General features: G+C 27.9%; 1 protein-coding gene across 1 annotated transcript in view; it reads left to right on the top strand.

Annotated features, from left to right (window-relative positions):
- The window catches only part of 5PtaseI (inositol polyphosphate-5-phosphatase A), a 161418-nt gene that overhangs the window by 88924 nt on the left and 52850 nt on the right, over nt 1-19644 (top strand). The window contains exons 9-10 of the mRNA XM_075354957.1: nt 14146-14230; nt 16268-16360. Coding sequence (XP_075211072.1) covers nt 14146-14230; nt 16268-16360 — 178 coding nt within the window. The remainder of the gene's footprint in view (nt 1-14145; nt 14231-16267; nt 16361-19644) is intronic.

The following is a 19644-nucleotide window of genomic DNA, read 5'->3' as shown; positions in this document are numbered from 1 at the left end:
TCTGGTAAATATCTAATCTAATAAATATTTTCTAGTTTCTTCATTGCTTTTGTCAAATTACATTTTTGTAAACTACATTATTATTATTTAACTAAGTGAAAAGTGATAGTATGCAATTTTTATTAAAAAAATATCTTAATTTTATACACTTTTTTTTTATATAAAAAAAGTGAAAAACAAAAGTTTCATCTCCACTTTTCCTGGACTTGGCTATTTTGAAAATGCCTCTTAAAATTAAGTCCAACATAACCTGTTTTGGTGGTACCAGGTTCATATTTTTATTTTTAAATATGTTTTACATTCAAAAAATGTGATTTACACTTTCTTTATACCAAAACATTTTTGACATAATAACATTTCACAGCCTGAAGTACACTTAGAAAAGTTAAGTTTGAAGCATATGTAATCCATCTTAAATCAGAATACTACTGGATATTAGATTAAAATTTCAGAAGTTAAATATTATTTAATATATATCTATGCCAATAGGTTTGTTTATTTAAAAAGAAAATCGTGATGTATTACTCATAAAATCTGATTTAATTAAAACTGATATCATTTTATTTACGTAAAAGTTGAATGCTGGGTTATCAGTTAGTTACATGTTAAAAATCTAAATGAAACTAACTAAATTATGCAAACAATTTTTCATATTTTGAATATGTGCTGCCAAATAGTTTTTTGGTTAACAAACAAAAAATTATTTTATAACAATGTTTAACTAATATTTATCACTTTATTTAAGAAGTATAATTAAATTGAAATTGATTCTGTTACAAAAGCAAACTTGTAAAAAATACAACCTCTATATAATTCAAATTTAGAAGATAATAATAGACTAATCAACTCACAAGCAATATATTACTTTTATATAGTATTAAAACATAAAAAAATTAATCTACATGAAATCTATATCAGATATTTCAAAATTTTCTTAATGTAGAGCATTGATTCCCAAAGTGGTCCAGGTGGACCCCCAGGGGTCCATGGGAGACTCGACGGGGGTCTACGTTGGCGTGACAAAAAAATGGGGGTTCACAATTTGTAAGTGGGGATCCATGAAAATTCATCTGGTTTCGATAGTGAAGAACTAAAATGTTGGCTTGACTTTGCATATCAATCTAGGCAGATAATGTTTTGGGAAGCTCAGCCACTGTTACTTCTAAAAACTTGCATATTCCATATTCAGTACAACGAACGTGTCGAGACTTGCAAAGCGCCGCCGCCGCCATCCGCAATGCCTGTTCAGACGTGCAAAGGGATGAAATACGATTTGTGGTGTGTGTGCTAGCAGTCTTGCATGAACTTGTTTGATTCTTCACTAATATAAATACGATTGCCAAGGGTAAACGTTACTCATTTGTTTCCGGAATTTCAAAAAGAAAAGTAAAATGAATAGATGTTAGCGTTTGCCAATGTCAGAAAAAGTAGTAAGTACTTACCTGCATGGGGTCCACCGGAGCTAGTACACTAGCTGCAGGGGGTCCACCGGAACCAGCAAAATTTTGAAAGTGATCTATGAGAAAAATAAATTTGGGAACCTCTGATGTAGAGCAACACCAGAAAATTAATTACTGAATCTCTAGTGAGCAGCAAGTAAGGAGCACAGACGAAGCTCCTGCGTAACATTGTTTCTTATTTAAAGTAATAGGGATATACTTACTATCAATGTCTTGCCTACCTCTTCCATATAACCAAAGCCTTAGTGTTAATGATATGATTATTTTGAAGTTTGTCTAAGTGCAATTCTTAACCTGATCTACAAAGAGTATGCTGTAAACTTAATGTTAGATCCTGACTTTTATTCCCCCTTTGGTTCTTGTTTTGCAGATAGCTATCAATAACTAAAATATTCTATGTCAGTTAAATATATCTAATGGCATGTGTAAAAATCGGTGAAAATGTGATCAGTAAAAACAACTATCCAGAATACTTTCCTTTTATAAAATATATTCCACCAAGTATTTTCATTAAAAATCTACACATAATATACACTATACCAACAAAGAACACACCTGTTTATGAGCCCCAAATCAAGAAAACTACACTAGATTTAGATTTATGGAATACCATATGAGTCAGTCAGTTAGCAGGTGTAATAAAATTATGAATTACACAATTAGTTACATCATTCCTCCAAAATAGTTATGGCTACGTAAAAAATCAATTTTTACACCTTTAAAGGTTGTCCTTAGACATTATTATTCTAGGTTTTCCTTTCAGTATTAAAGACAACAAAAAATATTTTAGTTTTTTACTTTCTTGCTAGCCCTCATACCCAATGTAATGTTGGTTTATATAGTTAATAAATTTAAAATAACAAAAAGGAGGTAATTATTCTCATTTACGAAGATTTAAAATCTTTACTAGAATAATCTATATCTTGTGCTGGCTATGACTTTTTAAATTAAATAATCAAACAAGCATCTTTGAAAATGTTTTTATTGTGACACATTTGAATATCCCTTATATATAAATAATTGTATCCAATTACTTAATTTTTTTCATTGTAATCTAGTAATAAACAACTATATGACAACAATTTCTTAAAAAGGTGGTATTAGGTAGTAGAAAAAGGCTAGCCAAACTTAAGAGTAGCATCAGAGACAAAGGTGATTTACATCTTGATATAATCTTTAATGAAGGTAGAGTTAAGTGCTACTTAATTTTTTAAAGTGAAAACTACAGATAATAACTTATTCAAACAATAAATGCCACTTTTACACTTGCAGAGAAGATCATTTTTGTGGCCATTATTTTATTTATTTTTTTTAATATGCTATTTATGACTTGTAGGTCTTAAAAAAATATTGTAGAATTGCAGATTTGTTAAAATATGGGCCCCTATCTTGACTCTCATCAAATTTCATATTGTCTCATCCAGTACGCCTGCAGTGGCTGGACTTAAAAAAAAAATTGCTATGTTATTCTGTTGCAGTATCAATAATTTTTTGGCACTAATAAAGAGTTTACAACTGAAATTCAAAAATGTAATCATTCATAAGTTTGGACTTTATGTTAAAAGAAAGGAGTAATTAAAAACCAAATTCACTTAAAAATTCCTTCAGCGGTCTGTTCCATTTCAAGAGCACGGCTTCCCCACATTGAAGGTCCAGTCTCCAGTCTCTGATAAATACTGCTTACTACATTATTTTGATTATGTTGCTTGTAAACATGCATTAACTTTTTTAGGATAGTTATATCAGTATTAAAGCTATAATAATAATTTATAGGTATTTATTAAGCTATAATAATATTTATTTGTTTTTATTCAAGTTTTATAAAATTATTAATTTTTAAGTTATTTCATTTAAGCTTATGTGAAAATCTGTTTATTACCCACTAAAAGGTGAACCTAAGTAAAGGCTTTTAGATAGATTAATAATTCAAAGAGTATTGTGGAAAACTTCTCTTTTGATAAGTCATATGTATTACATTTATTTATTTAAGAAAAGGAATAATTATATTAACAAAAATGTAATTTATATATACATATATATGTGTGTGTGTGTGTTAACATCATCTAATAATATCACCAGCTTTATTGTAATGTATAAAATGCTCAACAACTTGTTTAATATTTTGGTCTTGCCATTAACAAAACAAACTTATTTCATAGCAATACATGTTGCAATATAAACAAATGTGAATAGTCAAGTCAAGTGTGAGTACAATGTAATGTGTTACCATTTTCAAAAATCAAAGTTCTGTCTATATAATAAAATAACAAATGTGACTACAACACATCTGCTGTTGTCATAGCCTTTTTTCTGTTCGGTTATGAGTAAACAAAACCAAACTTTACAATTAAGTTTAGTTTTTTCTTGCTTGTATGTGGACATATGCAAATATATACTAAGTCTCAATTTAGCAGTTTATGTGAATAGTACAAAATTGAAACTAAGTTGTTTCGTTACTGAATGATTTGTATTTCAATATTTTTTATTAATTGTGTTAGGTTTAAAAAATATTTTAAAGAAATTCATTCTATTAAACCAACTGTTACATTGCTATTATTATATTTGGTTGTACCTTTATAACTATTTTTTTTATGTCAGAATCTGGATCCAAAACTTCAAATAAAAAATGGTGGTACATTAAATTCATTTTTCAGGCTGTGTGTTTTGAGGATAAGGAACTATTTTCAGAAAGGAAAGAACATTGGTGGGCTTATGTGTCCATACAGATTGCAGAAAGAATGTATGATGCTCTGGATGTTAGTAAAACAATAGTTGTAAAAGTTAGAAAAAGAAACAGGAAGTTCTGAAGAAATCATTACACTAGGAAATACAGAATTTTGCAGTAGTCCACTTACTAACATTGACAATTTTCAAGAAGAATTTTACCAAATCACATTTGTAGCTTGTACAAAAAGCAAGCAAACATTACTATCAGACATTTATTAGATAGTTTGCAATTCAGAGATTTATTTAATAGTTGAAGACAATCTTTAATTTCACTTTTAAAAAGTTAGGTTTTGAATGCACAAAGAGTGATAGTAGAAAAATATTACCAGAAAGAAATGATGTTGTAGACTTGAGATGTAAACTTGTAAGGAAATTAAAAAAGTATAGGTTTAAAATATAAGCGATTTTTTTTTTTTTTTTTTTTTTTTTTTTTTTTGGACAAAATGTGGGTTAATTTAAATCATTGTTCACTTTTTCGTGGATGGTTTATACAAGTTTGGGAACAGAAAAAGAAGTAAAAATCAGTAAAGGAGAATAATTGCTTGTCGTACAATTGTTTATTCAGACTTCTTGCCTAATTTCCTTCTTATTTTTAAATCTTAAAAAAACTATATATTACCGTGATAAAATGGATGTCAACAGATTTGAAAAATGGTTTTAAAAACAATTGCTCCCAAAAATCCTGACTAATTCCATAATTGTATTGGATAATGAACTGAATCATAGAGGTCAAATAGATAAGCATCAAACTAGAATTCAAGAAAGCAAGAGTGCTGAGAAAAGTATTGAATACCTTTCAATGCTATATTTATGCCATAAATATACCTATTTATGCCTTATGATGCTATATTTATATAAGGTGTAGATATCCTCAATTAAGGTAAATGTAAACTTACAAGGTTAAAATAATAATAGTAATAAAACAGCACCATAAAAATTGTAAAATATATTTTATTCTGATAGTATTAATTATGTCCTTATCTTTGTTACTGTTGATTATGTAATGTTTAATGTGTAAGGACCTAAATTAGTTCATATTATACTGGGGTTATGATCTTTTTAAAGTTACATAAAATAATTTTGTTTCTCATTTTGATTTTTAAAAACTGCTACTTATAGCATGTTGTTGATATTTTGATGGGTTTTCAGTGGTATGCTGCAGTTTATACAGACAGTGAGAGTACTTTATTCTTTATGTGTATGATCAGGTCTTGGAATCTGTACAAACATTTTCATTTTATTTTTTTCCATTTTCTAAAGAAATTTGATTCTTCTTTGTAATTCAATTCAGCCTTACTGTAATAAGGCCTTGGTCAACTTTATTATTAAACCTCTGTTCCAAGACTGCTTATTAATTTGAAAAAATATTTTGACACTATAATAGTATACAGAAATATCAACTCTTTTCCAAAGGCCAGGCATTGCTAAAATATTGTACTTAATGACCAGAAATTTGAAGAGGGCCAAGATAGGAGTTCATATTTTAGTATACATTAACTGTACATTCTACAAAAAATTATTTTTATCTAAGTTCTAGAGCTCAAAAGTAGTGTATACAAAAAAAGGCAACAAAAATGTTTTATGTTTTTCTCAAAGAGGTAAACATTGCATTTATTGTTTGAATAGGTTCTTTATAGAACTTATTCTTTTGTAGAAAGGATTAAGCTTTGGTTTTTTTATATATTTTTTCAAATGGTTTATTCAGAAATTATTACAGTCTTTTAAGTTCAGAGGCATTCCTTCATTTGCTGAACTACAGTTCATTGAAATAATTGCTTCATTAAAAAATGCATTTTAATGACATATTTATTATTATATTATTCTTTACTCTGTTACATTTATTATTATTGATTTATTACTCTTTTACATTTTTTTTTAGAGTTACAAGTTATTTAGTTTAATTAGTTAATTGGCCTGTTTTATAACAAAAGGTCAAATACAAATATTTCATTGACTATGGCAATACTTCAATGTTTAATTATTTTAAATCAACTTTGTATGTTCCTTTTAAATTATTTTGTTATTTTTAACTAATAATTCATTCAGTACTTTCAAATTTTTCATGATTGTACAGCAGTCTTATATTTTTCTTGCTTATTTGTATGAATTAGAAACCATACTACATAACATAATTGCTTAGCAGTTATTGACAGGAAGGGTTATTGTATACCAGTCATTCCCAGTATATCACTGGTATATTGTATATACCAGTGATAACTGTGTGCTGCAGCCTCTTCACAGAGGCGCCATGAAATATTGTAAAAGCTTCATAATTAATTGAACCAAGGCATTTATAATTATTAATTTAATGTTAATAAAGTAAAAAAATAATGAAGATGCATGAGTTTTATTCATTTTTAACTCTTACTTATGAGTAGTTATACTTTTACTAAGGGTAGGGTGCTATGGAAAAATTTTAATTGAAAAAGGCCACTGCAATTCGGAAAATTTTGGGAACTGGTATTTACCATTAGCCAAAGTTTAGATTAAATAAAGCAATAAATTATGCATTTGTTATTAAAACTACACAAATCAATAATAGATATGGACCTAAAAGGTAATGTAAAACTGAAATCTGAAATGGTTATGACAAAGTGCCTTAATGGAAATAATTTGAAAGCATTGATCAAATTACTTTTTTCTTACATCCTTATCCATGATTGATGGAAGTGATATTAATTTAAAAGAGTAAATTTTCATGATGAAAAAACAAATTTTTTTAACATTTTATTTTAAAATTTGGTTTGTCATTCTGAAATCAGGGCCCATTAGACATGGCATTTTTCATATACTACAAAGTTCATTATAATCCATCATAGTAATTGGTTACTATATCAATAAATAAATACTATTTTTTTTATTCTACATTTTATTGAAGGTCAAAGGCTCAGTACAGAATTTCCATAGAATTATCCTTGAAAGTGTTATCATTTGATTTTTGTAGTGTACCCAAACCAACTGCCATTTTTGATTAATAATTTCAGAGAGGATTTGTCTTTATTTCAAGTAGAACATATGTTGGAGCGTTTTTGTTGTACATAACAAGTGTATTCCAGGTAGTTACAATAGTATGCAAATTAATCAAAACACGGGGATCTTTTATTTCTTTGTTGTGGCTATACTGCTTGACCCCATCTATTCTTTAAGTTGTCTGTCTAATGTGAGGTTATTGTTCTTTAGTTATTTAGCAATCTTCATGTTATAGAGTTTTGTTAAAGTTTATTTCATTTTTTATTACAGAATCATATTTTTGTATTCTTTGTTCTGTCTGTCTTGAACACATAATAATGGACATAACTTCAAGAAAGCATTTGTAATTTGTTTCTCTTTCTGACCATACCAGTATAATGCAACAAATAGTTTCTGAGTGTGATGTTGGACTACGGAGAGTAAATACTACTTAAAACAATTTAAAGAAACTGGTTCCTTTTCACCTTAAAGGAAAGGCAAATTTAGCCATAAAAGAAAAACTGTTTCAATATAGGATAAATTAGTAAAAAAAAAGGTAAACTTGATCCAGAGTTATCTGTACTTAAATCAAGAATTAGCAGCCAGTGGAACAGATTTACACGTGGCAACTGTTAGATGCCAACTTCTTGTAGCTGGATGGAAAGCTCTACACCCAGCTAAAAAGCAGCTTTTAAACACCAGTAATGTCCAAAAAAAGGCTCTTGTGAGCCAAAGCGCATGCTAAGTGAACCAAAGAAGACTGGAGAAATTTATGTTTTCTGACAAGTTATATTTTATGTTCAGGGACAAGGGTTGCATACTTTAGAAAAGCAATTAGATGAAAATAGATCATTGGCTCATATCAAACAATTGGTTAACATACCCAGAAAAGATCTTTTGGGATTATTTCATATTTGAAGACCTTTGTTCATCACTTCCAGTTGATGTTGAAAAGTGATGGATGTTTTTAGATTCTGAAGGAAAAGGTTCTGATACAACTTCAAAACAAATTCCCACAAGGCAAAAAGTGTTCCAACAAGATTAAGTGCCATGCCATACTGCCAAAAAAGTGGAAAATGTTTTCAATTAACAAAACATTAAAGTCCCCTGTGGCCAGGCAACTCTCCAGACTTAAACCCATGAAAATCTTTGAGCAATAGTCAAAAAACGACCCTCCAAACGAATTGTACAACAAAGATTGACCTCATTAAAGCAATAATATTGGTATGGTTTCGTGATGAAATCAAAAAATTTGTAGTGCACATGTTGAATCAATGCCAAATTGCGTACTTGAAGTGGTTAAGAATAAAGGTGGATATATTAATTATTAGATATTCGCAAATTGTAAAGGTATGATTTTTTTTCTAAATTAAGTTATTTTTTATTAAATAACATCTGTGTTCAGATTAATTTGCACACTGGTGTAGTTATTTTTCGTCATTCATATTTGAATGAGATTATTTTATTCTCCATTTTAATTGATATAGTCCTATATTTTTTAGTTTTAAGTTTTTCATTCGTGAAATTTAAGTGATTATAATGATATATAGGTTACATATGCTTAGTGTAATTTCTTTTAAAAAAATGGCCACAAACGATTGCAAAACTCCAAATTATGATAATAAAATTTGTGAAAATTATATTCAAACGAAATATCTTGAATAAATATTCATCTGTATTACATCTTGAACTTTTGTAATGTTTTTAAAAAAAATCAGTGGTCAATACGCTTGTCTTTCTTGGATGGCATTTCAAACTTCATTAAATTAACTGGTAATCGTTTGGGCTTCAAAGAACTTATTCAAATTGTAAATCTTTAGTAAGTTTTACTATAGTTGTTCAGTAAATTATTAGAGTGTCACTCAAGAAAAGCCCTTCATACAAAGTATAAGAATTTCCAATCATCAAAAGAAAGTGCTTTTGATTAAGAAATTTTATTGTAGTGACATATGTTCATTGTCTGTTTTCCATTTGCCTGTAATGGTTTTTGAAGTAGCAGTTTTCAGTTTCCCATTGTTATAATTTAAATTTTGTGCAGTAATAATTGCCACTCTAACATACCGTAGGCCATAAAAATGTGGCAGTTAATCCATTCTCATATCTTACAAAATGTTTTATCTATTCCTCTTTCATTGTTTTATTATAAACTCATAATATATTCTTTCATTAGTATTATATACATTTGATTTAAGTTAGTCAGAATTTATCAAACCAAATATTTTTTTAATTCTGACTAATTCTTTTATATTAAGCGTTGGAAGTTTTCAAATGTTAAAAGTCAGCAAAATTGATGTTAAATTGTAACCAGATTATAGAAAAGAAGAAATTTGAAATGGGGTGTTACTTTCTCTAGAAAATCAACTGATTCTGCTTTATGTGTTTTGTCAAAAATTTTATAATTAAAAACAAATTTTTTAAATTCAGTTAAATTTTTTTGTAATTATGACTACAGAGTCAAATGCACATTTTACTAGGAATCTACAGCAATGAGTAAAAATATTCCAAGCTTCTACATAAAATCAATTCAATCCTCTCTGCATTAAATAGTATAAAATAAAGAAAAAGTCAGGGTGATACTGTCACTTGTATAGTTTTACTGAAATTAAAAGAAAAAATAGCATATTTAAAAGCAAGTTACTTTTATGTTTTGTGTTTGAACAAGTAAGCTGTGCTGTTAGTGTCTTAACTCTGTTCTGATGAATGTTTTATCATTGCACTGAAGGGTGTTTGCATCATTCAAAATTTATTAAAAAAAAATTATCTACTGTTTTTACATATTGGTCAACTTTTTTAAATGTAGGTAATTTACTTTTTTTGTTTAATTATCTATAATGTAAGTTTTTAATGAAACAACCGTTTTTAGGTTGTTACCAAAAAAATAATTATAACAAACAAATAAGTATTTTCAGCCAGAGTTGTGCGTTTTGAACATGAGAGAGACCATTTCATCTACTGGATGTTGCGAGTTAAAAAATAAACATTTCTAAATTAACATAAAAATTCAGTTGAAAAAGTTTTGTAACTCAATTCTCCACCATGACAATGTGGTAATGAAATTAATGATTAAAACTGAAACTATCAGTTTTATAATGTTATTGCAAAATATTGAATTGAACCTAAGAAGATACTTTTTTGTAAATTACTGAATTGTTTGAAACCAATTAATCAACCTCTATCTTTGTCATTTAGCATTCTTTGTTACCCAATCAATAATTGTTTTTAATTTGAAATAGTGAATATTAACTTAACTACTGGTGTACAAGTAATAATTCAGTTAAAAAGACAATAAATTAAACAAAGCCTGTGCCATACAAACCTGTTAAGCTAGACTATAATTGTCTAGACTGTTATCTTACCTAAATTTATTTGGACTAATCATATGAAATTATTTGCTGCAATTTTCAGAAGTAAACAGTTAAATAAAAATAACTCATTTTTGTTGATGTATACCCAGTTTAATTAATAGCTAATGTTTTGGTACCTGTATCATATTACACTTGTTAACAATGATGACTTTTTTTTACATGGTCAATATGTGCTGAATTTGATGTATTTTTGAGTACTGATTCCAAGTAGTAAGTCAGAATTTCCCCAATCGACCTCAGACTTTTTGTAGTTGCCCTTACTATTTTACTTCAAGTACAATATTTTTTTTTTTTTTTTTACAATAGTTAAGTTTCTAAATAAATTATAATTTATTTGAGTTGATAAGTAGCCATGAAAAATAAGTATTATTGTTATTTATTCAGTAATTAAAATTATTAAAAATTACACACATATGATTCATGTCATATTTTTTTTAATAGTAATCATATCACCCATTAGCCACACATTGCGCAGCATATATGAATTTTATTTTTGGTGACTCAGTGCTGGATGTAACACTGTAAACAATAAACAATGTTTCATGCTGGTTAAGAAAAATCTTGAACTACATCAGTTAAGTGCAAGGTGTCTCATGTGCGCAACATTTAATGCTGCAGCTGCTTTTCCTACCAATTTGTGATTTTATTTTTCCTTGTAAAACCAGTGAATATACTACGTTATTATATGAATAAAGTGTTTAATGTTTTGTTATAAGTGTTTGTGAGTGTATTGCAATGTTTTTTTAATAAAAATGCCACACAGTTGAGTTAACTAGCCAGACAGTTTCTGCTACACGGGTGATGATGGTGATGAGGTAACATTAAAATTTATATTACTCCATTAATAAAAACAATCATATGAAGTATATTTTGGATGTAAAGTAGATGATGAGGATAGGTCCTGGGTTCCTCATGTTTGCTCCAATTAATGATAACACTGTTGACTGGGTGGTTGAATGGATCTCATCACATAACATTTACATTTCCAGTCGTTGGAGAGAACTGAAGGATCACTTCACAGACGTCTACTTTTGTGTATCAGGAATAACAGCTAAGACTAGACATACTGTTAAATATCCTTATATTCCCTCTGCTATGATACCAGTGCCTCACAGTTCACAGTGTTAGTTTTTTAAAAACAAGTTCCCTAATAAGTGATGCTAAGTTAAAGGAAGGTATATTTCTTAGACTGCAAATTAACAAAAACAATGAATAATATTGAATTTAAAGGCAGTTTGGATGACTGTGAGGTTGCTATTTGGAAATCTTTTAAAAGGATTGTAAACAATTTCCTTGAAAATCATAAGGCAGATAACTACAAAGAACTTATAATTGAGCTTTTTAAAACTGTGAAATACTTGGTTGCAATATGTCACTAAAGACCTACCAATTAGATTCTCATCTGGGTTTTTTCCTTACCAATCTTGGAGCTGTGAGTGACAAACTTTGTGAACTATTTCACCAGGAAATATCCACCATGAAAACACACAACCAGCAAAAATAGAATCCAATAATGTTGGCTAGCTATTGCTGGAATTTCAAGACTGATGTACCTACAGCAAATTACACCAGAAAAGAAGCAGATTTTAGGTATATAGAAATTGCACAATGCATTTTGCTTGCAACAAAAGATTTTAATTATAAAAAAACTATATCTGATAAAAAGAAATCGCTTATATATTTGAAATCATTATTAAAAATACTGTAAGATTCAGCTATTAACAGTCTTGTAACAGACAACAACCAAATTTTTATTGCCCAGTGTTATCAAAAGTAATGAATGTTTGTGAAAACGATGTTTACTCATAATCTAATCACTTCACTTCTGAATTTAGGGCCAAATATAATAAAAAATATAACAAGATTTTTTTTTTAATTTGATATAAAATTCAACTACCTAAATATATGTTTAGGAAAACCAGTGCAATATTAAACGTTTTAATACTGAAACTTTAATTAATGAATCGGACAGGTGTAATTGTTTTTGTTATATATCTTATTTATGTTATCCTTGAACTTGAACCTTGTATATATATTGCGTGTAAAAAACGGAGTCCAGTGTTTTGATAGCATGTTCCTTGCACATCAGTGATTGTAAAGATTTTTTCTCATCAAAAAATGTATGTATATGAAGTCGAATTCGAACCGATATGCTTTCCCCTTGTAAGAAACAAGTATTTCATTAATTAAAATTTTATTTGGCTATAACTGTAGAACCAATGAAAATAAGTACCTTTTATGATATGTTATTGAAAAGCTCTCAACAAGGGCTTATTACTGCAATTAAGAAAAAGTCCAAAATCCAAATGTTTTGGATTTTGGTCTTTTTTGGCCCAGTTGATTGCAATCAAAAGGGGAGGTGCTAACTAGATGTTACAACAATCCTAAATACAAAATTTCAACATTATACGGTTAATCATTTTTGAGTTATGCGAGATAACGTATGTACGTACAGACATCATGCCAAAATAGTCAAAATGGATTCGGGGATGGTCAAAATGGATATTTCCATTGAAATCTGAAAACCAAAATTTTTCATGATTACAATACTTCCTTTACTTCATACAAGAAAGTAAAAAGTATCTTTGATAGGTAAGATGCTTAAAGATCTGTTAAGACCTGACAAAAGATTATTTCTTCAAACTTTTTTTCACTGTTGAAATTTGAGAATTGATTTATTCTTACTAAATCCAACCTTGTTTTAGTAAATGAGGTGTCATTTTGTTTACAATGAAATACTTAAGATTTTTTGCTAGTAATGAATAATTTTTAGATATTAAAAAGTAACAAAATTGTTTAAAGTAATAATTCAAACCTGTTTATAATTTTAAAATGTTCTCAAATTTTATTAAATTGACACGTTCCATGTAATTATCTAAATTAACATTTCCGAAAAGACCGAAACAAGCAGCACATGGAAAGGTAAATATTTATAGATGTATTATTTCTGTGGAATTTTTTTTGTACTTGTATGAGAAACACAATACCAAAATAATGTGGAATACAGTATATCAATGTTCATAATTAATGTAGTCATTAAAATGTCCATATTCTATTGCTGTATTATTTAATAAATACACTATTGTATGAACAGTATGGATGTAATTATTATATCAAGAATGTTGGCTACTTTCCAGTATTGCTAACTCAAGTTGGACAACTCAGCATTTAATAAAAATCTATAGATAATGTTAAAATGTATGAATACAAGCAGGAATTCACGTTAATAAACTTCATAATTTTTGAACAGGCTTGACTGCACCAGCTGGCAACTTTAGAAAATATTGTATAGTTATAAAATAATGCAGCTCTCCTTTCAGGACTGATCATAGTATAGTGTGAAGACTTATTAAATGTTAAATAATAGTTGAGTTTACTAACATTTTAAAGCAGATATTAATAATGTTATTTGTTGATTGGTAAGACAATTAACAAGAAGTAGGTAATGAAATAATTACTCTTTCAAAGTAAGATGAATTCATATTACCTATTATAAAGTTGTACTGAGTGATAGATTTATTTATTTAAATATTAAATTGAATAAAGTAGTGTATGTAAATGTGTATATTAAAGTAAGCGTATTTTGTTTTTTTTTTGTCAGTTTATTAATATATATGGTTATTTCATCAAATTTATTCTTGCAGGTTTCATACTGATGATTTTGGTCCTGCTCCATTTTTCCTATTTGGAGATTTTAATTTTCGAACAGACACTCAAGGTGTTATAAAAGTAAGTTTTTGGTTGCTTAATTAAGTCTGTTATGTTCTTGATCTGTGATATTCTTTTCGGTTTCTTCAATTCATGTTAATTAGTTTTTAAAGAATAATTGAAAGACTGCAACATAACATCATTACTTGATGTATGAAAAATTCAAATTAACCGCAGCAAAGATAATTTATAAACTCCATATTTGAATTGCTCTAAAATTATGTTTCTTGATGTGATGAAATTTGTGAAAGAATTTTAGGGTGTCATTTTTTATTTGTAAAAACCTATTTGTTATTGATTAAGAATGGATGTTAATGAAATAGCGGCTGTAAGCTGGTGTAGAACGTGATTACTGATGTTTCAATTTAAAGGTTCCAGGTTCAAGGACTTCTTAGAATTACTAAGTATGATCTGTGATCCAGCCTGTAAAAAATCTGTAACATTTGCATCAATTTCCATGTTGCCAGTCTCCTGATACAAATCAACAGTAAAAAGATTACAAATATTAATAAAAAATAATTTTCATAATTCTTTTCAATGCTAAGCATTAAAAAAATAATAAAAGTAATTAAACACTTATTAAAATTTGGAAACATGCTTAATAATTGAAAGACATTACAGTATCTGTAAGGAACAGTTGAAATGGGTTAAAGAAACTATATGTAAACCGGCTGAAAAGTTGGAAAGAACTCGTAGAAGAAAAACTGTTTTTTTTTCCTGACATAGAAGAAATCTCAGGTGGGAAAGTCATATAAACAGCCTCTTTTGGTCCTACCTTAAAACTTACAGTACCATTGGTAAAATTGAGTTCTGTCTTCCCCACAGAGCTGCCCCACTGAAATACTTTTACTCTTAAATAATATATGAAGTAAAAAGATTATAATATCCTTCAATAACTGCTGTCAGATAAAACCTACAAATGAATTAATATGGTCTAGCACATTAATCTTGGGATCAGACCTCCCAGAAATATTTACTTACAAAGGTAAATCCCACATTGAAAAATGTTTACTGTTTTTGTTAGGAGGAATTGGAAATTAATGCAACTAGTAAAAAGCAACCTAGAGATGATCATAACAAAATATAGATATTGTTACAACCATTGGAGCAAAGCGTAGCCCAATGGAGTTTTTTATAATAAAAATGTGGTCATGAAATGCAAAAATGAGAAGTTTTTCTCTAGCTAATAGAAAACAAAAAAGCATGTAGATTATGCCTTCTGTAATTCTGTAAAGTGGCAGTAATTCAATGTATTTTAACTTTTTATGGTTGCTAACAAGTGTTGTAATAAATATAACATGTGAAACCAGTTGGTAGCTAATTTTTGTTGCAATATATTTAAGCTGTATAACACATCATTGATCAGTATTATACTGTACCTATCCTACATAAAAATGTCCCAAAAGCTCAAGGATTTTAATAACTCTTGGAATCTTCTAGTTCCTTTTGTCTATTTTTGTTCCTTTCCTTTTATCATCATGCTATAAGCCAATTTTTGATCTTGACATGATCTGATGTGAAGGAGTGGTTGCCTGAGATCTAGTCCAGGAATTTTATTCTTGTTCAGTGGACAGGAATAAATATACTTTAGTCGCCCAGGAAAAAACAGACATATAATTTTAGTAGCATATGGTAAGCATGTTACTATATTATGGTTTTAAAATGACTTAATGTTTTAAAAAATAAATTCTAAAGATGTTTAAAGAGAAGGAAAATGTTAAAATCTTAATTTAAATAATGAATTACCACAAAACAAAGGAAATCTAAGACAAAAATTAATGCATCATTTAAAAGAAAAAGTAACCGTATTTTATTTATTTAAAATTTTTGTTTTATATATATTCACAACAATGAGTTTATAATATAAAAATTGATTGCAAATAATCAGCAAACATTTGTTTGAAGTTTAATTTTACTGAAAATGATGCTTCCAGTGGAGTGTATTGAATGAATGTTCTGTGTGTTTAATTGGGTTTATTGATGTTTTAATAAATGTGTTATTAAATAAAATATTTTCTGGGTACATAATGTGGCATTTAATAACCAATCATATTCCAGAAACTATCACAAGGTTTGAATGCTGTTAAAGTTCAGAGTCCAAAAAACAATGAAAACACCAAAGTCCTCTACAGAGATGACTCCACAAGTCAGGTCGGTGTCTCCTTAAATAAGTATGTAATTAAGAATTGTGTTATAATTATTATAGTTTGATTATTATTGTACTAATTAAAATCTTTATGTTCTTTTGAAATATTTTTTTCTGCACAAGATTCTGTTGTTTAACATGTAAATTAATAACGTGTAGTACAGTACTGTAAAGAAAAATGCCTCCTTGGTTTTTTCTTAATTATTGCAGGATTATAGTGTATTGGACTTCTGAAACAAAATGCACTTCATGTATTGAACTGGAACATTGCTACAACTTGATACATAGATTAGGGTTTAGGTAATTATAAAAAATAGTTATATTATGGATGTAGTACTTTCATAAGTAATTTTTGTAGATCGTATTTAAGGTTTTAATTTTCATTGTACTTTGGAGTAGAATATCTAGCTTTTAGTGTAGATATTTATTAGATTTAATCTTGTTTATTGTAGTCTACATTGAGAAAAAAGTAGAATAATTTGTATTGTTATTTTATTTTATTCCACAAATGTAGTTTACTATTTTCTGTATGAAATTTAATTGTCCTTTATTGAAATTGTTGCACATATAAAAATGTAGTTCATATATATGTCATGCGCATAAGCCCTTGCTGTTTTTGTTGTTTCTTAAGTCTTCTGTATAAAATAATAAATAATTTTTGGCTCTGACGGGAAATTGTTTGTGATGAATAATTTAAGAAAAGTTTTAATTAAAACACCATAACTTTAAAGCAAGAATAGTCTCATTTGACACTGATTAATATAACCGATTAGATAACTACTAAATTAGGTAATCTAACTCATAAGTCTTACCACTTCATATAGCTTTAACTATTGTTTACTTAAGATCAACTTAATAAAAACTGATGTTAGCCAGTTTTTTTATTTTAATATTTAGTACAAGATTACAGTATTTATAATACATATAAACCTTCACATTGAACTCTCACCATACTTCATTTATCTACTTGGAGCAGATGATTGTAGAATAACATGAATTTATTAATCCTAAAAGTATTTCCTCTTCTTATAATAAACATACTTATGTAAAACTTTTTTATTAAAAATAAATTTTGTCTGAATAATTAAAGCATTAAGTACATTAAAATAAATTAAATAAAATTGTTTAAAATTACCTTTCTTTTTTATTAATTTTTTTGTTTCTTAAATACTTTCTGTTTTTCATAATCAATAATTTCAGTGTATGAACTATATGCTACTCTGCCAAATATGTTTATTTCTGCTCTCAAACTGTTGTAATTGTAATTTTTCTTTAATCCTCTCCTTTAAATGGTTTAGGTTGCGTATTTTTTTTATAAACAGAGTTTTAAAATCCAACATGATGAATTTAGAAATGAAAAGTCAGACGCCTTGGAGACCAAAATCTGAGTCTATTATAACTTGCCCATTAGAAAATTTTTCATTGATAAAAAATTATATTAAAATGTAATGATAGAATTTCTTGACTGAAGTAAGCTATTTGAATTATAAATACATTTAGTTGTAGAAAACATTAATTATTCATATTTATACTTCCATTAGTTTTTCTGTAAAGCAGAACGTCCGAATCTAAACCAAAACAATGTTAATTTTAGATATGTCGTACATTTTTAAATGTTTATCTGGATTTTCAGTTCATATCAATGAACAGTGTCTCCATTAACACATCCTTCTAAGTGAAAAGTAATTTTTTCTGTAAAAATCATAATTTAACACTGATCCAATTACTTTATGTAAATTTAAATTAAAAAATTGGAAAATTTCCTTTATTAATTAATTTAATTTCGTAGTCATTGAATCTCATTTGTAGTCATGCGAAGCCTCTTCTGTAGAATTAATGAATTATTTTTTTTGGAATTTACAATTCAAACTTTTGCGAGTTTTTAATGAGAAAAGGATTATTAGGATTCCTTGTGGAGAACTGCCAGATTCTTCACTACTGTTGTTTTTCCTGGTAGTTACTTTGTGGTAACTGATGCTTTTACTCTCTTAAACTGATTGTACTAAATCTTTCCTTTCATGTAATAGTTTCTTAATGTTTGTACACTGAAATGCATATTGAACTAAAGTTATAAAGTAGAGTTATTTATACCACAAAACGCATTATGATTAGAAAAGTTCTTGATTAGAAAAGTTAGTAACTGCAATCCCACATGATAATACTTTTTACTGTTATGAGCTTCAAACATCACCATTATTTCGATGATGATGCTTTGTGTAGGGTGTTAACTATGATTGAAATATTTTTAAAGTTTTTTTTAATTATTACTTAAAATTAGATTAGAGAGCTTAATAATTTAATCGCTTGTTAGTATAATTAATTAATTTATAGGAAGAATTACTTTGTAAAGATTTTTACATCAATTACTCTTGAGTGTTTCGAGATGTTCCTGCTGAACTTTTACAGGAGTTTTGCTCCAATTGAAATCATGAAAAATAGTCATTTAAACAACAGGTTGAATTGAAAGTTTTTTTTTTTGTGAGTTAGAACCTGTCAAGGAATTTTCCCCCTTTTTTATATCCAAGATAAATCAATGCAGTACTGCATTTATGTAGAAGCAATTTGTAAGGGCTAAAATTTATGATTTTATGTGTAATTTTACAAAAAACTGGCCCCAATGGGAAAGCATACAATAGCTTTGAAGGAATTAGAAGAAACTTTTTATGGAGAAAAAATTTTTTGTTGCTTAAAATCATGAAAAGTATATAATTTTTTAACAAATTCATTTAAAGAAAACAACAATAAACTCACCACAAGTGTAAATAAGTTGTATTTTCTTTTAAAACAATAATTTATAAAAACTTCACTGAATGACAAAATCAGTTTCTACATCTGAAGCAAACCAATTTCATGAAACAAACAATATTATTATAAAATTAAGTAGTTAATTACAACTGTTCTATTGTTCACTAACAACCATAATGCACATTTCAGCTTTGCTAGTTATAGATATGATTTCATTCTTCATTATTCTTGAATTGTTCTTGGTTCCTTTGGCAGTAGAATGATTATTTGTAAAGATTTACATTCTCTGGCTTTTGAGCAGACAGAAATGTTTCGTATATTCTCACAATAAGAAGTCAAGGACTCATTTCAGGAGAACTGGCTAGCAATACATGTAGTCCACCTTAGCCAGTTCACTGATTGGGAAATATTCGTTTGAGATGATGAATAAAAGGCAATAAAAATGATGATCATGTTGGAATAGTATATACACATTCATACAATTAGTGGGACTTCCTCCAAAATTTGTGAAAGCACATTTTCTGTAGATAATTATGTCAAGGAG

The sequence above is a fragment of the Lycorma delicatula genome, chromosome 1 (genome assembly GCF_047948215.1).
Source record: "Lycorma delicatula isolate Av1 chromosome 1, ASM4794821v1, whole genome shotgun sequence".
Classification (NCBI taxonomy): Eukaryota; Metazoa; Arthropoda; class Insecta; order Hemiptera; family Fulgoridae; genus Lycorma; species Lycorma delicatula.
The sequence above is the reverse complement of the archived record's forward strand: the minus strand, read 5'-3'. Positions and strand labels throughout refer to the sequence as shown.